Source organism: Chinchilla lanigera, unplaced genomic scaffold (assembly GCF_000276665.1).
Source record: "Chinchilla lanigera isolate Chin_1 unplaced genomic scaffold, ChiLan1.0 scaffold00056, whole genome shotgun sequence".
Lineage (NCBI taxonomy): Eukaryota > Metazoa > Chordata > Mammalia > Rodentia > Chinchillidae > Chinchilla > Chinchilla lanigera.
The window spans coordinates 11,502,405-11,522,774 of NW_004955457.1; the positions used below are offsets into that span (position 1 = coordinate 11,502,405).

At 37.8% G+C, this 20,370-nt stretch overlaps 1 protein-coding gene across 12 annotated transcripts in view; it reads right to left on the reverse strand.

Annotated features, from left to right (window-relative positions):
- The window catches only part of Abi2 (abl-interactor 2), a gene marked incomplete at its 5' end in the record, with an annotated part of 110,842 nt that overhangs the window by 50,554 nt on the left and 39,918 nt on the right, over positions 1 to 20,370 (reverse strand). For 6 of the 12 annotated variants that reach the window (XM_005397024.2, XM_005397023.2, XM_005397018.2 and 3 more), the window contains 3 exon segments: positions 1,845 to 1,862; positions 3,402 to 3,578; positions 12,231 to 12,398. In XM_005397024.2, coding sequence (XP_005397081.2) covers positions 1,845 to 1,862; positions 3,402 to 3,578; positions 12,231 to 12,398 — 363 coding nt within the window. 12 annotated transcript variants of the gene reach the window in all.

Consider the following 20,370-nt stretch of genomic DNA (forward strand, 5'->3'; position numbering starts at 1 on the left):
CATGAAAGTTACACATCAAAACAGAAGCACCCACCCTGAAACACTAGATACTACCCAATCTGTGATATGCAAATTTCTCTCTCTCTCTCCCTCTCTCTCTCCCCCTCTCCCTCTCTCCATCTTTCTATCTCTAGCTCTCCATATTCAGAGGTGATTTCAGGCCTCCTACCTAGCCCAGCTGACAGCACTCACATATTTCCCACCACTCGCACAGTCACTCATCCTGAAGCCACTCCCCTCTTCGCCAATGAATAAAACCCCTGGTTCAGCCTGGGTTGAGACCTTTGTTCCAGTTAGCCATTGTTCTGATTGGCCTTAGGACTCCCTTGGCTTCCCACAACTACAAATATGCCTTAGTATCTTCACTTTCACCATGCGTTGTACTGGAAGTAATAAGTTGGAATTAACTTAGTAGAATTCCAGTAAGTTTTCCATGGATTACAAATGTGGACATTTCTAGACCATGATGAGGTGCATTCTGTATTTATCATGTTCGGGGGCAGGGCATCAGTAACCAAAACCTGAACAAAGATGTTAGAGGAAAAGAGTAAAGGAAGCCACACACCGTCCTTTTGGTTTAGTTGGCTGCAACCTTTAGACTTCAAGCCCAAGGTATGTGCCCACAATCCCACATGCCTAACTCACTAAGACTCAGTGTTTAGAGCCAACCTTCCAATCAGTAATGCACAGAGCACACTTGCCTGGGCACCTCTGGTGATATGTATCTACCAAGACCAAGTAAGAAGTCTGTGGCCTGGGTTAGGACAAGGTAGTGATTCCAACTCAAGCCAACTCGGTTACTACATGGAGAACATGGCCAATAACAGGGCATCAGAAAGAAAGAACACACATTTGGAAAGGAATTACAAAATTCAGCTAAGAAAAAGAAAACAGAAAGAATTCATACTAAATTTGGTGAAAATAATTTTAGAAATTTGTTTGATAGGCTTCTTCATTATAACTGAATTACTTTTACCATTAATCCTGAAAACTACCAAAATGGAACACATTATAACAAAACTGTTACTAAAACAAATTAAAACAGGAAAAATTATCTCTAATTCTTCCCACAGACACCTGTTGTTGCAGTGCCGGGGATCAAACTCAGCCTCATACGTGCTAGGCAAGTGCTCTACCACTGAGCAATACCTCAGCCATGTCTATTTCTTAACTTACACTTTATTACAGATTATCATGAGCTCTTGATGTTTTGCCAATGTTCACCTTTAAGAACTACTAAAGTCAGCTATACTGAAATGTATATAGCTATTTTTTTAAAAAACATCCTTATATATGATACTGCAACTTTAAAAAAACACATAACAGTAAATATTTTCTTCTCAATTTCCTTATATTAAGAGTCAAAAGATAATGACATATTGTTTACAAGGTACATAATAAAGGATACCATTTATAGAATAAAAAGGTTATTACACAGGGGGAGGGTTAAATAAAGCACATTAGTTGGCCCTCTAATCTATAACAAAATTTCTACATTTACAAAAATTCGGCTAACTTTATTTCATAACATTTTATGATAAGGTAGTTTATATTTTCATTTCACAAAATATAGTAACATTGCAAAATAACCATTCATTCAACAAATGCTAAACATCTAATTTGTGTCAGGCACTGTTCTAGGCACAAAAGATAGAGTGGCGAACAAAGAGACAAAAATATCTACCCTCGAGGAACATGAAGACACACCACAAAGTTGCACGACAAAAAATAAAGAGGAATTATCTGTTGGTTTTAAGAGGCCAAGTGCCAACCACCTCTTTACTCCCCGTATGTAATATTCTATATAAGAAAAAGAATGGAAATCCAGCCCTGGAATCTCTTACCTTAAATCTAAGCAACCACTTAATGCATAAATGGAGCAAATAAAGAGGTAAGGAAAAAAAGCATTGAAAGGTTAGTTGGAACTTCAGGATGTGAAGAGAAAGGAAAAAAACAAAGAAAAAACAAGTTAAGCATTCAGCATTAACGAAATAATGTTTCAGTAGATCACAGAAAGAGTGATTAAAGCAGAATGTGTCATGAATAGGAGTTTCTTTGGTGAAATTATTTAAGACACTGTTTTATTCAGAAAATTTCATTAATGATCTCTTCAAATTAGTACCCTTAAACACTAGGACTACAGAGTCCCACAGGAATATTTTACTCTGAAGATTAAACAAGAGTTGCAGGAGGTGATCTTTTTACATTAACAGGCAAGCACAAATGTGATTTTTAAAAAAATATTCCACATGTCTTTTGGCATTAGATTCTGACAGTACCTAAAACAATCTATTAACAGCTGTTGGCATTGAATAAATTTTCCCAAGCTAAAATAAACTTCAGTTATTTATTAATTATCCAGTTACATATAATACTTTAACATGCTCTAATTAAATAACCTAAAAGCATATAAAATTAAATATCAAATTCCAACTAATAAAGCTTACATCAAAACTCTAAGGAAGAAAAAGATTTTAAAAGTAATTTTACACTGTATATTTTCTTATTACCTTGAGCTACATTAAATTTAGGTTTAATTATTTCTGGCTTCTGACTTTAACAGTCTAGGTGTATTTTTTATTTAAATAGACATACTAGAAAAAAATCAACTGCATATAGTTTCACCACAGATGTCACAATTTGTAAGTCACTGTCTTTCAAATAACTTAATACTTAGCTGAGGCTCTAAATCGCTTTCAGTACAAACACTAATGTAAACGAAATGTACATGTCCCTCAGTTGTAGCTGGTGTTCCTGCTAGTTTTGTTTTGTTTGTGGTACAGAGGACTAAACTCAGGGTGGCTCTGCGCTTGCACAGAGCACCCGCCACCTCTCAGCTACAGCCTCAGCCATGCTCGGTTCTGAAGATGCCACTGCATACTAGGCATAAAAGCCAGCTGCAACGTAGTGGTTACATACTCAAAAACACTAGAAATATTAATTCATATATTACTGTACCTTTATCTGCACTATTTCACCCTAAAAAAAGAAATTCTAGGAAAAAAATCAAAGTACAGGTTTATTAATATGTTGTTTCTGAAAACTAATGCCAAAAGTCTGCTGATAAATTTGAGGGAAGATAAACATTTTAATAAAATGCCAGATAATTTTTCAGTCATATTAAATCATTAAAACATTAGAAAAATCATACCACACTTTATGTGTTCTATATGTGGTATTATTTTAATTGATTAAGCAAATGCAATTTGTTCGAAGACTTTTCAAAACTTAAGAACACAGCACTAAGAAAAGCAAAAAAGATTTTTTAAAAGTTACAAGAGTAAAGAATCTTCACAGCCACAACTAGATCAGGACTTGGTCCTCTAGGAAAGACAACAGCTTACTTTCCAGAGAGTTCCACTATGAACTATTTTTAAAAGCTTGACAAAAACTATACCTACCTTTACTCCATGTCCAATGTCATCTAGAATTGTATAGTCAATAGGTTTTCTAATATAACGAACTGGTCGTTCAAGGTTGGCTGGAGCAATAATCTTGTGTGTCCTTGAAGTGTTTTTATTGGTAGTTAAAATACCAATTTCTCTTCTTGCAACTTTCTCTTTATGAATATCAACTGTCTGTAAGATATAATATTTTTAAGAAGACAATACAAAAATGTATGCTCTGGTATCCAGAAAAATCAAAATACAAATGGCCAGAGATCTAGCATTGCTGTTCATATTCACTTGCTTATTTTTTCCTTTCCGGACTACCAACTTTTTCCATTTTTAGGTCAACACGAAGGCTGGCAAACTGTGGGGCCCCACAGGTAAAATATGGCCACCACCTAATTTTTAGAAACCACAAGCTAAGAGTGGTATTTACATTTTTTTTAATGGCTAGGGAAAACAAAACCAAAAAATGTCGTATGTCAAAATTACATGAAATTCAAACTTCAAATTGTATTAAAACACACCCATGCTGCTCACATGCGTACTTGTCTATGGGCGACTTTTATACTGCAACAGCAGAGATAAACAGCAGTAATAGAGAATTTATGACCCACAAACTCTAAAACATTAACTGGTTCCTGCATGGAAAGTTCAATGCAGGCTAACGTTTCCTCTCCATGAAGATGTAGCTTAATACAATGATCAAGGAAGCCCCATTGATTAATCTGCTTATATTTTAAAATACGTTAAAAGTTCTATTAGTGTTTAAACATCTTTTTATTTAAAAAAGGGGCAGCTAAAATATAATATTAAAAATGAGTGTGCATTTCACAGAAAAACTGTATTAGGCAAAGCTGCTTATATTTTATTATGACATAATCCTTATCAAACATGTCCTTAATTTATTTAGATTCATTAAACACATCAGATCTAATTTAGTACAAATGATAATGTATTTTTACATAGCCTTCTATCTGCTAACGAAGAGTGAATTTCTCACGTGATTAATACACTATAGCATCATATTTTAAACTGCAAGTTGCAATTTAGTGGTTAAGTAGTAATTATTTCAAATGAAACAGAACAGAAGACAGCAAGTACACACAGGAACTACTGCTTCTTGAAACACATCTGTTTTATATATAAATATGCACATGAATGAGGCACTGGCTACAACATGAAATGTCTTTTTCTTTGAGGGATGCAGTCAAAAGCCTTTTAAAACACCAAAACTGACCACATGTCTTACCACCATTTCTGGCTCAAGCAAATTAACAGACACTTTTTTTTTTCAAGTGTACTCCTCCTCAGTCCTACATGTCAGTTTCTCCTTTCTAAAAGAAGTAGCTGGTAACAATCAAGAGATGATAAACATCTGACATTATTAAATATTACTTGGAATCTCAAAGCTATCATTTATCCTTCTGAATCCCCTCACAGTGGTGGCGAACCTATGGCACATGTGCCACAGCTGGCTGGCTGCAATCACTGAAAGCTCTAAAAGGTTCACCATCACTGTGCATGAGCTAAACCTGAAACAAATTTAAAGCCTCTCTCTCTTTCTCTGTCTCTCTCTCTGTCTCTCTCTCTCAGTCTTTTTGAGACAGGGTCTCACTATGCAGTTCAGGCTGGCCTTGAGCTCACTTTGTAACCCAGGCTGGTCTCGAACTCGCAACAATCCTCCTGCCTCAGCCTCCCGAGTTCTGGAATTACAGGTGTGCGCCACCATGCCCAGCTCAAAGACTACTTCTCTACAACTAAGAGGTCTTAAAAGCAAAAGACTCTTCCACAATAAATGTCTAAATTAAGCTTACATCAAAAACTGACCAAGGCAGTAATCTTGTTTTAAGTTTTGGGGGTTTTTGCAGGGGTGCCGGGAATCGAACTCATGGCCCTGTGCCTGCCAAAAGAAAACATCAGAAAAGTATGCTCTTTGAGATCTTGCTTTTAATCTCCTTAGTTTTTAGAAACATACTTAACTTACTCAGAAATGCAAACCTGACCAACCACAGAAGAATTCTACACTTACAGCAACATGGAACTTTGATGCTCAGGCCTGAACACTCTCCGTGGTGGGGTCTGTCTTGAGCATGAGAAGGTATACAGTGTCCAGGCAGACTGCTGTGAGCACTCCTTCACTCTGAGTATGACAACTAAAAATGTACACTTGAGGGCAAAACTGTCTGGCTGAGAATCAAAGATTCAGAAGGAAGACTAATTTAAGTTTATTTCTTACATTATTCACTTTCACATAGCAAAAAGTTCCAAACTTTTCACAAGAGTTGACCCAAGATTAATGCCTCCAAGGCTCTGGGTTGACCCCTAGCACAACCTACTCCCTGATTAAAAAAAAACAAGATTAATGCCTCTAATGACTACCTAAAAACAGTTATTTGGCAATGTTAACTTTTTTTAAATGTCTACCATAATGAAGGTAATATATGGTTATGAAATCAGAGTATTACTATGTAGTTTTGCCATCCCATTACCACACTAGGCTGAAATGCAGGTCTATAGACAGAAAAATAGACCAAACAGATCTTCAGAGAATGGCTGTGGTTTTATCTATAGCTTGAATAAAAACTCAATGAATGCTGAACCTATTCCATACATAAGGAGGGCATCTGGTCCCAAAGATCTGAAGTTTTTAACAATTGCGTATTTCAAGATTTTTTAAACTTCCTCTTGTAGAAAATCTCAAGTATTCAAATTAGAATAATATAGTGAAACCACCTGTGAGGTACCGATCACCTAGCTTCAACATTCATCAACTCACAACCAATCAGCAGTTTTTAACAATATTTAATAAAGTTCCTATACAGTATTTTTAAATAAAAAATATGGCTGCTCTGTTTTTCCTAAATTAAACACACTTTTCAGTAATCACCACTGTCTTCATAATATTCTTCAACACTGCAATACTAAAAGGCATTAAGTTAAATTTTTGGAAGTATAGGTTCCACAGTGATATTTAATTAGAATTTTAATAGAAAATTATTTCAAATTTGTCCTGAGTTTCCAAAGCATTAATTATCTGGCAATATACTTGCTCTTATTTAGAAGAGGCCTCCATGACAGCACTCACCTGTAGCAAGTAAAACGCAGGTAGCAAAGACCGCTGTAATACAAGTACACCTGATGTTAATACTATCAACTGCCACCAACTCTGCGAACCAGAAGCTCACAGTCACTGCACTTGCACAGCTCTCTCTCATGGCTCCTCAGTAACCCATGTTCCCCTCTTCTCATGGCGGTCGCATGCTGCCGTCTCCCCGAAAACACTTCAGCCGCACAGTGCCCCCAAGTCCTGTGAGAGACCTCACCTGCCTTGAGGCCACTGGACTGACTCACAGAGCTCCTTGCAAGCCCGAGCCCAGCTCCCACATTTCCCTCAGGAACTCAGCACATGCTCAGGCCACAGTGGATGACAGGAAGATACTGAGAAAAGATTTCGCTTTGGCTCATCCGTGCACTGCTGTTTCCCATCACCACAGGTAACTGAGACTGACAGCACCGGGTAGCACTACCTCAGTTAGCTGTCCATCAGTGTGGGAAAAGGGGGATTAACCAGGTTGGGTGTTTTTAAGTAGATCTCAAATGTCTGCTTAGTAAGCTACTGTTTTAACGAAACATTTCATTATTTAAATTGCAAACACATGCTTCAAATTATGCATCTCTCGTAAGACAAGTAAGTTACTAAAAAACTGGGTAGGTGATGTTTGTTATTTTTTATAAAGTAATAAAAAAACTATAAAGAGAAAATTAATTAGGAAGTGTATAAATTCCACATTATATGTATGACTGCATACTGATAACCTTAAGCAGTTTTACATATATAAAGTTTTAAAAAATTATTCTTCAAGGTTTATACCTTCCATTGCCTTTCAATATCCTACTCTTAAGAATTACCTCCAGTCTTATTATACAATCATTCCTTTCTATCTCCTTGACGTACCATGTAACTAATTCAACAAACACCTGGCCCAGTAAGCTCTATCCATTTCTTGGCATGGGGAAGAAGGCTGCTTCAAGTTCTTTGCGTCTCCTTTCAGTCTTTCTCTCAGCCCTCCTTACCCCTGCGCCTCCCTGACCCTTTTCTTCCTTTCCTCTCCCTCTCTCTATCCCTGCCTGTGTTTGTCTTCCTGGTCCTGTCCTCACATTGGCTTAATCTACCATGGATACTTTCAATGGAATTTTTATTCCTCTGGATATTTGATTAAGTCTGCCTTATGGCTTACATTTCTCCCCCCGCCCTCCCCCAGGTACCGGGAATCAAATTCACGACCTCCAGCTTGCCAGGCTGGAGCTGTGACACTGAGCTAAATCCCCAGCCCCTCCATTTCTTTCCTATGCTGAGCATCACGGCTTCCAACACTTTCTTAAGCTCCTCTATTTTTTTTATCTGTATCTGCTGTAGTCACTAAGCGTGGTTTTCATTGTGGACACCATCTCTGCAGTTAACTGGGAAATTATTTCTGATTTGATTTTTTTCTAGAGCGTCATTCACTTGCTTTGTTGTTACCATGTCAGAGAGACCAGGTGGGTGGCTTTCAGACTATCTAACCTCATTGACCCCGGGTTTGCCTTTGGTGAACTGAATGTCTGGGGCTGCACCTTGTTTAAGTGTCTTCTCATTTTCTTTTCTGTTTTTAGTTTAATTCCTGAGGTGATGCTTGTAAATTGCCTTTTGTGGGTTGCTTTATTGCTAGTACTAAAACCTGTAGGAAGTGACAATTTCTCCAAGGTATTTTACAGGTGTACTTGGATTTTGAGTTTTTCGGGGTTTTTTTTTTTTTTTTCTTTTCTGGTACCGGGAATCGAACTCACGACCTTGCACTTGCCAGGCAGGCCCTGTGCCACTGAGCTAAATCCCCAGCCCCAGATTTTGAGTTTTGATTCTGCTGCAAGATCCTACCTTTTCAATTTGTTGGGGATGAGAAGTTCCCGCCTGTTTGGCCCAGCCCCTGGTTCTTTGGCACTGTGCACAGCATTTTCTATGACCCTTAGTCAATTTCAGTCTTGGAATACCAGGAAGAATAACTATTTAGAACAATTATGTCACTTCTGGCTACACCAGTAGTAAAAATCACAGCCTAGAAACTGAGGTAACCAAAAAAAAAAAGAAAAGAAATTGAGGTAACCATTAATTTGCCACCTTTAATCATATGAACCAGATTTGTAGTTACATAACACAATCTAAAACAGACCAAAAAATTATATGCAGTACATAAGCCCTTAATATGTCCATTTTACCCTCAAGGGTTAAAATTTAAAAGGGGTTAGGGAAAAAATAGAGAAGTAGAAGATGAAGAGATTAGAAGGCTGGAGGACAACTTCAGGAAACTGGGGCAGAAGACTGAAAGAAAAGAGAAGGAAGAGATAAAAAGAAGAACAGAACAAGAACCACAAAGAGGATAGACAGCATGGTCACACTTATATAAAAATAAGATCAAGCAATGAAGCAGAAAAAAACAAAACCACCACCACAACAACAAAAAAACAAGTAAGACAAAGGAAAGAAAAATGTCCACTTCCAGGTATATCTCTGCTGTCATTGGTAGACGAGTGAAGACAGAGTCCCAGTCCATCTTGATTTATCCCAGTGAGCCAGCAGTAGCTTTGTGATAGGGTAGTGGATAATCTCGCAATCCTGCACCTTCTGGGCCAAGACCAGACTCATTCAGCCTGCAGCCCCAAGCACTCCTTCTGTAGGCCTCAGCCCAGTTGGGAACAGCTAGATGGAGCCAGCCCCTCTCCAAGATGGCTCCTGGCCAACTGCTCTCTTCCATGGGACAACTGAGCCCTTAGCACTCACCACCAGCTAGTGCAGTCCTTCACATCTGCTGCTCTCCTCCACTGCTACATCTCTCCATAGAGGACAGCAGTCACCATATGTCCTCAGGTTTGAATCCCTCCTCTCACATAGTGAATCCCATCTAAGGGACAAGGCGCTGCTGGCTACCTCCTTCCTCATCATTAAAGTTTCTCCTTTCACTCTCCCTATGGGCTTCAATTCATGCCTCGGATGTTCCCTGGGCCTGGGAAACCCACTTCCCAGCTTATCTTCCTCATGTTGCTATATTCCAGCATCTGGACGGCAATGAACACTCAAGAGAGGCTCTTTCTCTGCTGCTTACCACTTCACCATTTTGGTTGACCCTCTAAACCTTTCTTTTTAACTTACCAGAAATAGACAAAGTAAATGGCAGTCACCTTCATACATTTTGCTACCCTGACTTAAAGGTGTACGTGCTTGGATGCACAAGTATTTAGGAAAATTAAATGTTTGCTCTGAAGACTACATATTAGTGAATATGTTAATGTAACTCCTACCATCAGTTTTGAGGTTAAAACTTTTTGTTATTTTTTAAATACTATATACTACCAAAGAACTGGCAGGATAACACAACAAAGCTAACAATGGAACCTCTGTAAAATTCACCATCCCTAAACTCCGTATCAAAAACCTCTCCTAATATGCCTTACAGGTATGCTGAGTGTAGTATAAACTGGTACACTACTTAATATTATATTGTCCTCTCAGTATCAAAAGTGTCCCATTACTATATGTTACTAATCAAGTCTATCCTTTAAAAAAAAAAATGACATTTAGAAAACACTGGTTATACCTAGGTGTGGTGGCTCATGCCTATAATCCCAGCACTCTGGGAGGCTAAGGCAGGATGATCACAAGTTCAAGCCCAGTCTAGGCAACTGAGCAAGACTCTGTCTCAAAATTTAAAAATTTTTAAAAGGGGGAAGGCTGGGGACGCTGCACAACGCAAAGGCCCTAACTTCAATCCCCAGTGCTATGGTGGGTGAGCACGGATTATTACTTTATTTCATTGAAGTATTTTGTCTCCTAATACATAATTGATAGTCAAAGGAATTCCCACTAGATTCCAATTCAAAGTAACCTGGGAAACAGATCAGTTATATCAGAGTACCAGCAGTTGAGATCCATGAGGAATAGACTGAGGTAGATAACAGAGCAAAGACAAGTCAACCTTCTTTGAGAGAAACTCAGAAGAATAAAGAATTGAAGACAGAAGACAGCTCATAAATTATCTAATTAGTTTTATAATCTCATTGAAGAGAAAACTGAAGATCCCACAGTCAAAAGTACTACAAGGCAGTAGAAAAGCCAGCATAAAATCTAGACCCCAACTCTTCCATCTCCAATTCTATTCAATGTTCATTTTCACTGCAACGGAGAAAAAAGCAAGCACCTAATGAAGCTATAATGTGCTTTGGTTCTTAGCAAGGAAACAAGAAAAAAGATAGACAATAATGGGAATACTCCAATATCTAATGTCCACTGGTCCTGAAACATTCAACAGAGCTTTACAACAGCTCCTAAAGCCTGCTACCATTATAGCAGACATGTGATCTTGTCCTTGGCTTGACTGAACCTCTATGTCTTCATTTCAGCTCAATCTTTTCTACAAATTCTCAGAACTTAGTACTTTATCCAAGCTGCATGAAACTCTGGATGCAGGAACCCTATGCCTGCCCCTAAAAGCAGACTGTAATAATAGTATAGACAATAACAAAAGTTAGGGTTCAAACATTTCAAGCAGGGCATTACGGCACACACTAGTCCCAGCTACTTGGGAGACCAAGGAAGAGGGTCTCAAGTTTGAGCCCAGCATGGACAATTTAGCAAGATCCTATCTCCAAATAAAATTCACGAAGGGTTGATAGAGTAGCTCACTGGTGGAGCACTTGCCTAGCAATGTGCAAGGCCCTGGGTTCCATTCCCCTAAAAAGAGTAATACTCTTTAAAAAAAAAAATTTAGGAGCAGAGGCTGGTAAACTATCGCTACATGCTTAATTTGATCCATAAACTGTTTTATATGGTCCACACCTTAGAATGGTTTTAACAATTTTTAAATAGTTGTTTAAAAACGCATACAGGAATATAAAATTGAGGTCTTCCATGACTCACAAAACCTGAAATATTTATCATCTACCCCTTTACAGAAAAAGTTTGTCACTCCCTGTTCTAGAGTATTTACTAGGTATTTGCTTTCAAGACAGAAAATGTTTTCTTTTACTCTATAGAATAATCTTCTAGGGACTGAGGTATACCTCAGTGTTAGAATATGTGGTTATCACGTGTGAGATCTTGGGTTCAATCCCTACCACCAAAAACAAAACAAGAAAAGAATCATAATCTTCCAGTCTAAAGAGCATCAAATAGATTTCACAGTTAAATGAATTTTTAAACAAAGAATTCAACCTGTGCATTTAAACAGAATTTTTTAAAAATTTCAAATCTTGACATGAATTGTACAAAATGTATTTTAAATGTTTTAATTATTCTTATTTCTTGGTTAAAAAAAAGTCAGGTAGTGATAAAAGGAGTTTTCTATTTTTATTCCCATATTTTTGTGAACATGACTTCTATAATAAAAATGTTTAAAGATATTTTAATAAGGTTTGCTGGTCTTAGTCTATTACTGGAAGATACCATTCCAATAAACACAAACCATAACAACAGAAAAATTTAAATAAGCCAGTATTTCTGTTTTTAAAGATGATAAAATGTAAAATCTAGCATAAATTAGAAGAAATAAAACAAATTTTCACTTCAGGGCTGATTATTTTACCATGACAACTGAAACGTAATAAAATATATTAACATTTACTTTCTATCAAAGCATAAATATAATGGCACCACAAAAAGACAGAAGCCAAAAAAAAAAAAAATCTAGTATTAGTTTGTATTTCCCAAGCCATACATGAAAATTAACTCACATAATAAAGGCTGCAGCATTACAAGACAAGCTTTATTAAATGTTCCTCTTAGGAAAGTAGAAAATAGCATGGTCTCACTTGTGAAATGTGATTGATTGAAGACTCCATCCTTCGTAACTGGGATGCCTGGATATCCAGCATCTGCAGGACATTGTTGGCCAAGGTGTTTATCAGGTAGGCAACGCTTGCTAATGACTGGGTGGTGTAGGCTTTGGTTTCCTCTAGAGCTCGCTGTTTATCTGCTGACTAGGGGAAAAAGCAAACCAGTGATCATTACTTCAAATATACTTTCTAACCAACTAACCTACAGAAGTACTCGACAAACCTGTTGAGTTTGTGTTGCTGAATCTACACCCAAATAAAAATGTTCTGAAAATTACTTGAGAATCATATAAACCTAAAAGTAAACTACTGCCTGATATTTTCATGTTAAATAGATACATCTTTATAAAAATGCAAATAAAATCCTGAAGCTGTTATTTTAAAAATGAGATCTAATGGTCATTTCAAGCAATGACAACAAATATACACATTCTCATGGTCACTGCTTAGAAAGTAGCACTGATCTGAATGTACAAATCCTGGCACACTTTATTTTCCTGAATTCCTTTCCTCCCATTCACACATTAAATGTGACTATAACGTAGTTATGTATGTCTGACTAAAGAATTAACAATCATAACATAAGGATAAATAAAAGTGGTTAATAACAATAATGATAAATTTAAAATAATGAAATGCTCCAAAGCATTTTTTTCCCAAAGCATTTTAAATGTAACAACCTTATGGAATATAAATTGCCAAGGATCATTAACCTTATTGGAAAAAGAAAAGCTAAAAGCAAAAAAAGCAGCTAAATGATTTTCAAGGTTTGCAAAACAAAGCAATGTTAGTTATATATTCAAAGTTGTCTACTGCCAAACATCATCTTCTTGCCCTAGTTCTTCTTTTTTTTTTTTTTTTTCCTCTGGTACCAGGAACCGAACTCATGACCTTGCGCTTGCCAGGAAGGCGCTTTTGCCGCTGAGCTAAATCCCCAGCCCCTTCTTGCCCTAGTTCTGTAGGAAGATTCTGTGATTGAGTCAAAAGTACGTGAGTCTCTGAACCAGCGATCTTTTCTGTTAACAGCAGCACTGCCACTTACTACAATATGGGACAATACTTTCTCAACTTCCTCAATTACAAGACGGAGGACATAAAACCCTGATTCAACCGTTCTGAGAAGCTGATAACATCAAATAAGATACTGAATGTAAAATCACTTTCTAACGATTAATAAATAGAGCACCTGTCATCTCTGTAAGTGGTAGTTAATTGTCAAAAATGCACTCTTGTCCCAACCTTATCTCTTCCCCAGTCTAGAAACCACATGGATGCAACTAGAGACCATACTCATAAGAGAAATAAATCAGACCTGTATGTGTAAACACCATATTGTCTCCCCAGTTTAAGAACCTGAAAGAGTAAATAAAACTAAAGCAATATACATTGTGAAAGGGAAAGAAACTGCTCAACAGGAAAGAACTGGGATGAGGGAAAGAAGGAAAAAAAAAAAGGAATATATATATTCACAAGATAGCTAATTGTACTACTAATTTCTATTGGTTTATTGAAAGGAACCATTAATGTTTAATTGTCTGATCAATCTTGCATACATATATCTGGTAACCTGAACAACTACTTTGAAGATAACAGTAAGTAATACAACAACCATTGTACATTTCCTATCATCTTGCTTTGAAATTCTGTATCGTTTTTATAGTTTTTGTCTTTGTTTTTGTTACTTTGTTTTGTTCTTTTCTCTTTAAAATAAAAAAAGAAACCACAATCAATAACCCTAGATTATAAATGTTTCCAAAGGCAAAAGGAGGCAAAGGAAACAAATTCTTTTTTGAAAAAGCAGTTAACAAAATAACCACATAGTATCACTTTTTAGTTGAGAAGAGTTATGAATCGCTAGCTTAGATTTTTTTGTGTGGTGGTGGTGCTGGTGGTGGTATTGGGGATCAAACCCAGGGGCTCTGCATGCAATAAGCTACATCGCCAGTCTGATCATAGACATACATACATACATACATACACACATGTAATTTTTCAAAGCACGTCTCACTAAGTTGCCTGGGCTAGGCTCAAATTTGTTATCTTCCTGCCTCAGCTTCCAAAGACTGCTGGGATTACAAGTGTCTACCAATTTTCTTTTCTATTCTAATCCTTGGAAATCTGAATTATGCAAGCTTGAAATATCAAAAAGATATGCACATACAAAATACCATGTTAAAACCCAATACTCTGTAAAAATTAATAGGCACTAATAAAAAATAGTTTTAATTAATTAATTAAAAAGCAATGACATCAAACTTGGCTCAAGATAAATACTTTTGAAAACACACATACAGTGCTGCTCAGAAAGACGGCTCAGCAGGGGTGCCAGGTGCATTTCCCTCCACAACAAAGGACCCAATAAAAGGAGAAGAAAAAGACAGCTATCACTGGAGCATCTGAAGGAGAGTAAAAGAACGCAGTGGGGATATGGCAGATGCACAGACACACAGGGGCCTCATACAGAAGGAACCAGCACACAACACTTACTATTCTTTCTCTCAAAATCAATCCTAAATCCAGAGGGACTCTGCTCATCAGGGCAAGGGTAAACAAAAATCTCTCGGCAGTTCCCACTCCTGCCACCCACCTTGGCCCCAGAAGTATCCAAGACGCCCATAAACCCATTAAGCAGCAGTTCCCAGAATTCAGCAGTGCTTCAGCCTTCTAACACTAACAGGCTCCCAGTCTATGCCCACTCGTGCAACCTGGCCTCTGTGTGGATTCAGACACCAACAGGCGACCCACCCTAAGGATGTGACACTGTACCCACTTGGGCCCATTAGGGCCCACCAAAACAGCCCTGCCCTCACATGAACTGTGAAATGATGGGACGCTCCATACTTGCAACCAGGCACAACACCCCAGAGCTGATAGTGAACCCTCCCTATTTCAGGGAGCTGCAGCCCAGATGGTGAGGCAATCCCACAAACCCTGCAGCTTAGATCACAGAGATATGCACAGGCATCACTAATGTGGGGGTTGGGGGTTTGTTTTTTTGGTTTTTTTGGTACTGGGAATCACACTCAAGACCTCACATTCGCCAGGCAGGCACAGTGCCACTGAGCTATATCCCAGGTTCTCCAATGTGGGTTTTAACAGGAGAAGCTACACAGACACTAAAGCACCCACCAGGAACCAACACCAGTGCAGCACTTCCAATCATCACCCTACACATAGCCACACACAGTCTTCACTACAAAAGCCACCCTAACAAAAACTGCAACTGGTAATGATCCAGAAGAAACACAAAATACCAATGTAGAGATTTTTAAAAACTTGAAAAAACAAGGGAATATGAGGCCTCCACAAAAACAACACATTTTCTAGTAACAGATTCCAAAGAAAAGGGGATCTGTGAACAGTATAATAAAGAACTGAACAACAAAATAACTTTGCCAGGTGTGGTGGCACACGCCTGTCATCCTAGAACTTGAGGCAGGAGGATCATGCACACCAGGGCAGTCTGGGCTAGGACACAAAGTTAGCTCAAAGCCAGCCCTGCTGGACTACACAGCAAGACCTTGTCTCAAAACAAAAAAGAACAGAAAATTAATGATTTTAATGACACAAACAAGTCACTGAAATTAGGAAGATAATTCATGTTATGAATGAAAAATTCAATATAGAGATAGAAATTATAAGAAAGAACCAATCAGAAATCACAAAGCAGCCAGCCATGGTGGTGCATGCCTGTAATCTCAGCACTTGGAAGGCTAAGGCAACAGGATCACTGCAAGTTTGAGTTCGAAGCCAACCTGGGCTACAAAGTGAGTTCAAGGCCAGCCTGAACTACATAGGGAAATCCTGTCTCAAAAAGACAAAAAAAAAAACAAAAAAAAACTTAAAAAAAAAATTCAGAGATAGGGCAGGTATCGTGGTACACTCCTGTAACCCCAGCACTTGGAAGGCTGAGGCAAGGACTGCCATGAATTTGGACCGCCCTGGACTACATAGTGAGTTCAAGACCATCCTGAACTACATAGTGAGACCCTGTCTCAAAGTACAAAGAAAGAAAGAGAGAGAGAGAGAGAAAGGGGAGGCAGGGAGGGGGAAGCAAGCTAAAGAACTCAGTAAATGAAATAAAATACACAACAGCGAGAAATATATAATAGCAAGAGCAAAATTGAACATGCGAGTCTGACCTTGAAGAGAGGTCTTTTCAAATTAACTCAGTCAGATTTTTAAAAAAATTTAAAGGAATGAAAAAAACCCTCCATATTTATTATGGGACATCACTAAGAAAGAATTTGGGGGGCTGAAATCAGAGCCTTCACCCTGAGATACATCCACAAATTTTATCTCATTGTGTTTTATTTATTTAGAGACAAGGGCTCACTAAATTGCTCAGATGCCCACCCTGGGCTCAAATTAATTTAAAATACTCCTACTTTAGCCACCTAGAGTTCTGGGATTATAAGCATGCACCAGCACATCTAACTTCTCAATTATTTTTTCCTAGCCATCAATTTTACCTTACCTCTTACTGAAACACACCCTGGAGAAAGGAGCCATTTCCATTCATCTATCACCTCTCCCCCACCGCTCAATGAGAATGAGGCATCACACCAATTTGGAGTTAAAGGAGCATCACGGGGTGGTGTATAATATCTGTGTATTTTTTAGGAGTGTTTCTATTGATGAATTACTAATTTTGAGTTTTATTAAACAATGTGTACCTAACAGGAAAAAATCAAAAAATAATGTATTCAATTTTTAATATTTATTGAGTTTATAACTAAGCATGTTGACATCATTTATTTTGTTTACAAAGTCTGAAAAATAACAGAAATAACTTCCATATAAACGACAAAGAACATACCAATAAAACCCTACAATAAAAATAATCTTTACTTCAATTATCACACCTATGAAGGCAGGTTTCACACATGAAAACAGCGTATTCCATTCATACATATTGCTTACAGTGATAGCACATGTTTTTTGCTTTTCTCTCTCGTAAGACATACTTGACATCTTGCTGGTCTTGCTGTTTTGTCAGGAGCTGCTATATTATACAACGTGCACTTAGCAGGAAAGTAAGATATCAGTAAAACAAAATATCATATATGTAACAAGTGCTTAGACACCGGCATTTTCACATCAGCTGTGTACCTCCTTATAAAACCTACAAGATTAACATCAGAAATAAACACCTACGTGAACTACAATGTAAATACAAACCAAAGTCTACCACGGATATAATCTTTGCTTCAACCGTCACACCCACAGCAGTCTTCACACATGAAAACTGCATGTTCCATGCACAAATATCACTTACACTGAGAGCATGTGATTTTGTCTTCCTGTCCTTCATAAAAAAGACCACAGTTGACACCTATCTCTTTAGTTTTCCTGTTGTCTTAGTAGGTGTTCATGATGTTCCACCTGCCTGTTCACCTGTGAGCTCACCAGTGCATTCCACAATTTTTTTGCATAGTTTTCTCTGTAATTATTTATGCCACATGTTTAAGATCTAGTAAAACACAACCATTAACAAATCCTTTGTGTTTCAAGTGACACATAGTTGCTGCATAACTCATCATCTACTCCACCTTTGGTTTTACTGTAGAAAGTTACAATCTCGGCCTTCATTTTTGTTGAGGTTTCCCTACCACTATTTCCATAATGATGCAATACTGTGACATCAGCAGTTTGTTTTTCTTTGTCATATATGAAGCCAATTTTATGTCTCTTTGAAATCCAAAGATTGTGCTATACAATTCTCTATTTTGAATTTGTAACATTTTATTAGCAATTTGTGCTTTGTTCTTGTGTATAACTCCTGCACTGGTCAACTTGTGTTCTGTTAGCAAATGTAACATCAACTGGAAACTGGTAATCAACTGTGAATGTCACGGATTAGTTGGGGAGATAGGAGCAACAAGTCTGTTTACAACATCATTTGGTTTATTACTGCACAAATAAATAATTCATGGCCATTGCTCACCTTGAACCCTCAACTACAGTGTGTCCTGAAGGCAGGGAATCAGCCACTGGTGAACTTCAAGTTTTTACTCTGCAAGGAACAGCAGATAAGAGCTGAGGCTAACCCTCTCACAGCGGACACTAGTCAGTGCAGACAGGGCTGAGCCTCACACTGAATTGGCCACTGGAGTCCCCACCACTGCTTCAAGACTGAGGTTTTGGTGCTAGGCACCTGGGTAGGGAAAACTCCTGAGGCTGTAGGGTTGTCCAACACTTTAGCTCGCCTGGGCTGCACTGAGCAGGGGAATTGTCTTGGGCCACATATAAAATATAGTGAATGTACAAAAGTAATAAAACTTTTATTATAACATTTAAAGACCTGATAGCTGAGTTCTAGGACAACTTTCTAAACTGAAAGTATAATATGTCTTCCTGTCTACCAGGGCACATATTTTCATATCATATTTTGAAGGCTTATTTGGTAAATACTGCCAAAAGCTACAGCGACCACAAAATACTGCAAACTGTTCATCAACAGTCATGTATTTAGATGATGTGTAAGTTGCTTGAAATTTTGGAAAAAAGCTCTCAAACAATGAGCAGATAGCATCCAGATTATTAGTTCTTTTTCTTTCTTGGCAGGTGGCTTTGTCACCAAACCTCAGGCTATTCTGAAGGAAACCAAATCTCAGTGTCATTCTACAAACCTCAAGCCACACCCATCACTTTCCCACAAACCTTTTACATTCCTACAACTACCATGAGAAAGCCTTCATACAGCAGTGAGGTATATGAATGCTTTCAGTTCAGGTAGTGAGGTGTCATAATAAATACATTTTTGAGTATGGCTATTGGTGCACACAGATTCATTTAACTTGTATTTCAGCATTTGTGTATTTCACATCTCATAGCATATCGCCTATTACAAATAATTCCCAGTATTATTCAATCCAACAGGCTTCATCCCTGCCAAGAACCTAATTATATTTTCAGACCTAGTTCTAACATCGGATCATTCAGATATACGTGACCATTTTGTTGCAATCTGATTAGTCAAATATGTACTCAACATTGTTGTTTTCTTCCTCATCTGAATCAAAGAGGTCTTCATTCCCTGTGTGGGTATCAGTCAATTCTTGCCCCATTTCACTGTCACAGGAATTTTGGCTCAAGTGGCCAATGTCAAAGTCATCATTCTGGTCATCATCATTATCATCATCATCATCATCATCATCGGTGCATGAGTCACCTGATAATGACTCACTTTCAACCTCGTCCTCAACTTGGAAATCTGGTATTTCATGTGCCATTGTACTGAACTGGGCTATTTACACAAGAAAAATCAAAAGAAAACTTTTTAAAAAACAAATCCTAAATGCACAGAAATTTAGCAAAGAGCATTTCATGGGCAAACTAACCTGTTACTGCTTTGGAGCTTCTGTACACATCTTGCACAGATGAGTTCCTGTTCTCCCCAGGCACAGCTACCTGGATTCCCTTATGGTAAAGTACATACTTACACTGCAAAAGTATGATGTAGGTGTATTTTACCACTCTTGATGCCCATGGATACATACACAAAAAATGTCACACAGAACACGAGGTGGGTAAAAATCTCAATTTGACACCTTTGTACTTGTTTCCATTCCTTGTATCAAGTGGGCGAATACAAAGATTGCTTCCTGTATCCCCCAGGCACATTCACTGAGATGCACAGGTGGCTACTACTATGCTAAAGTACATAATTTCATTAGAAAAGTATGGAATGAGAAAATTCACCTTTAAATTTATAGCTACTCCTAAAATCCTCCAATTGACAAACTCTGGAAGCACTCAGTAGACCATTTACAAACAATATTATGACATACCTGAGCCTAACACTATGAAACACTACTCTTTGGCTTCAATGGGCAATAAAATCACATCCTCCCAGGGAGGAAAAAAAAAACCTACCTCAACAGCTTGAGTATTTTATGCTGAACTTTTCGAAGGACCATTACATGTATAGCCTTACACTATTTAGTTGAGAACAATAATCCAATAAAAAATGTAAAGGATAAGAATTTCATTGACACAGTTACTAAAGGTGAAAAGAAACATTACTAGAAAGCAAAAGGAAAAGGAAAATGGAAAGGAAAGAGAGGAGAAGGGAGGGAAGGGGAGGGGAAGGGAAGGGAGGGGAGGGGAGGGG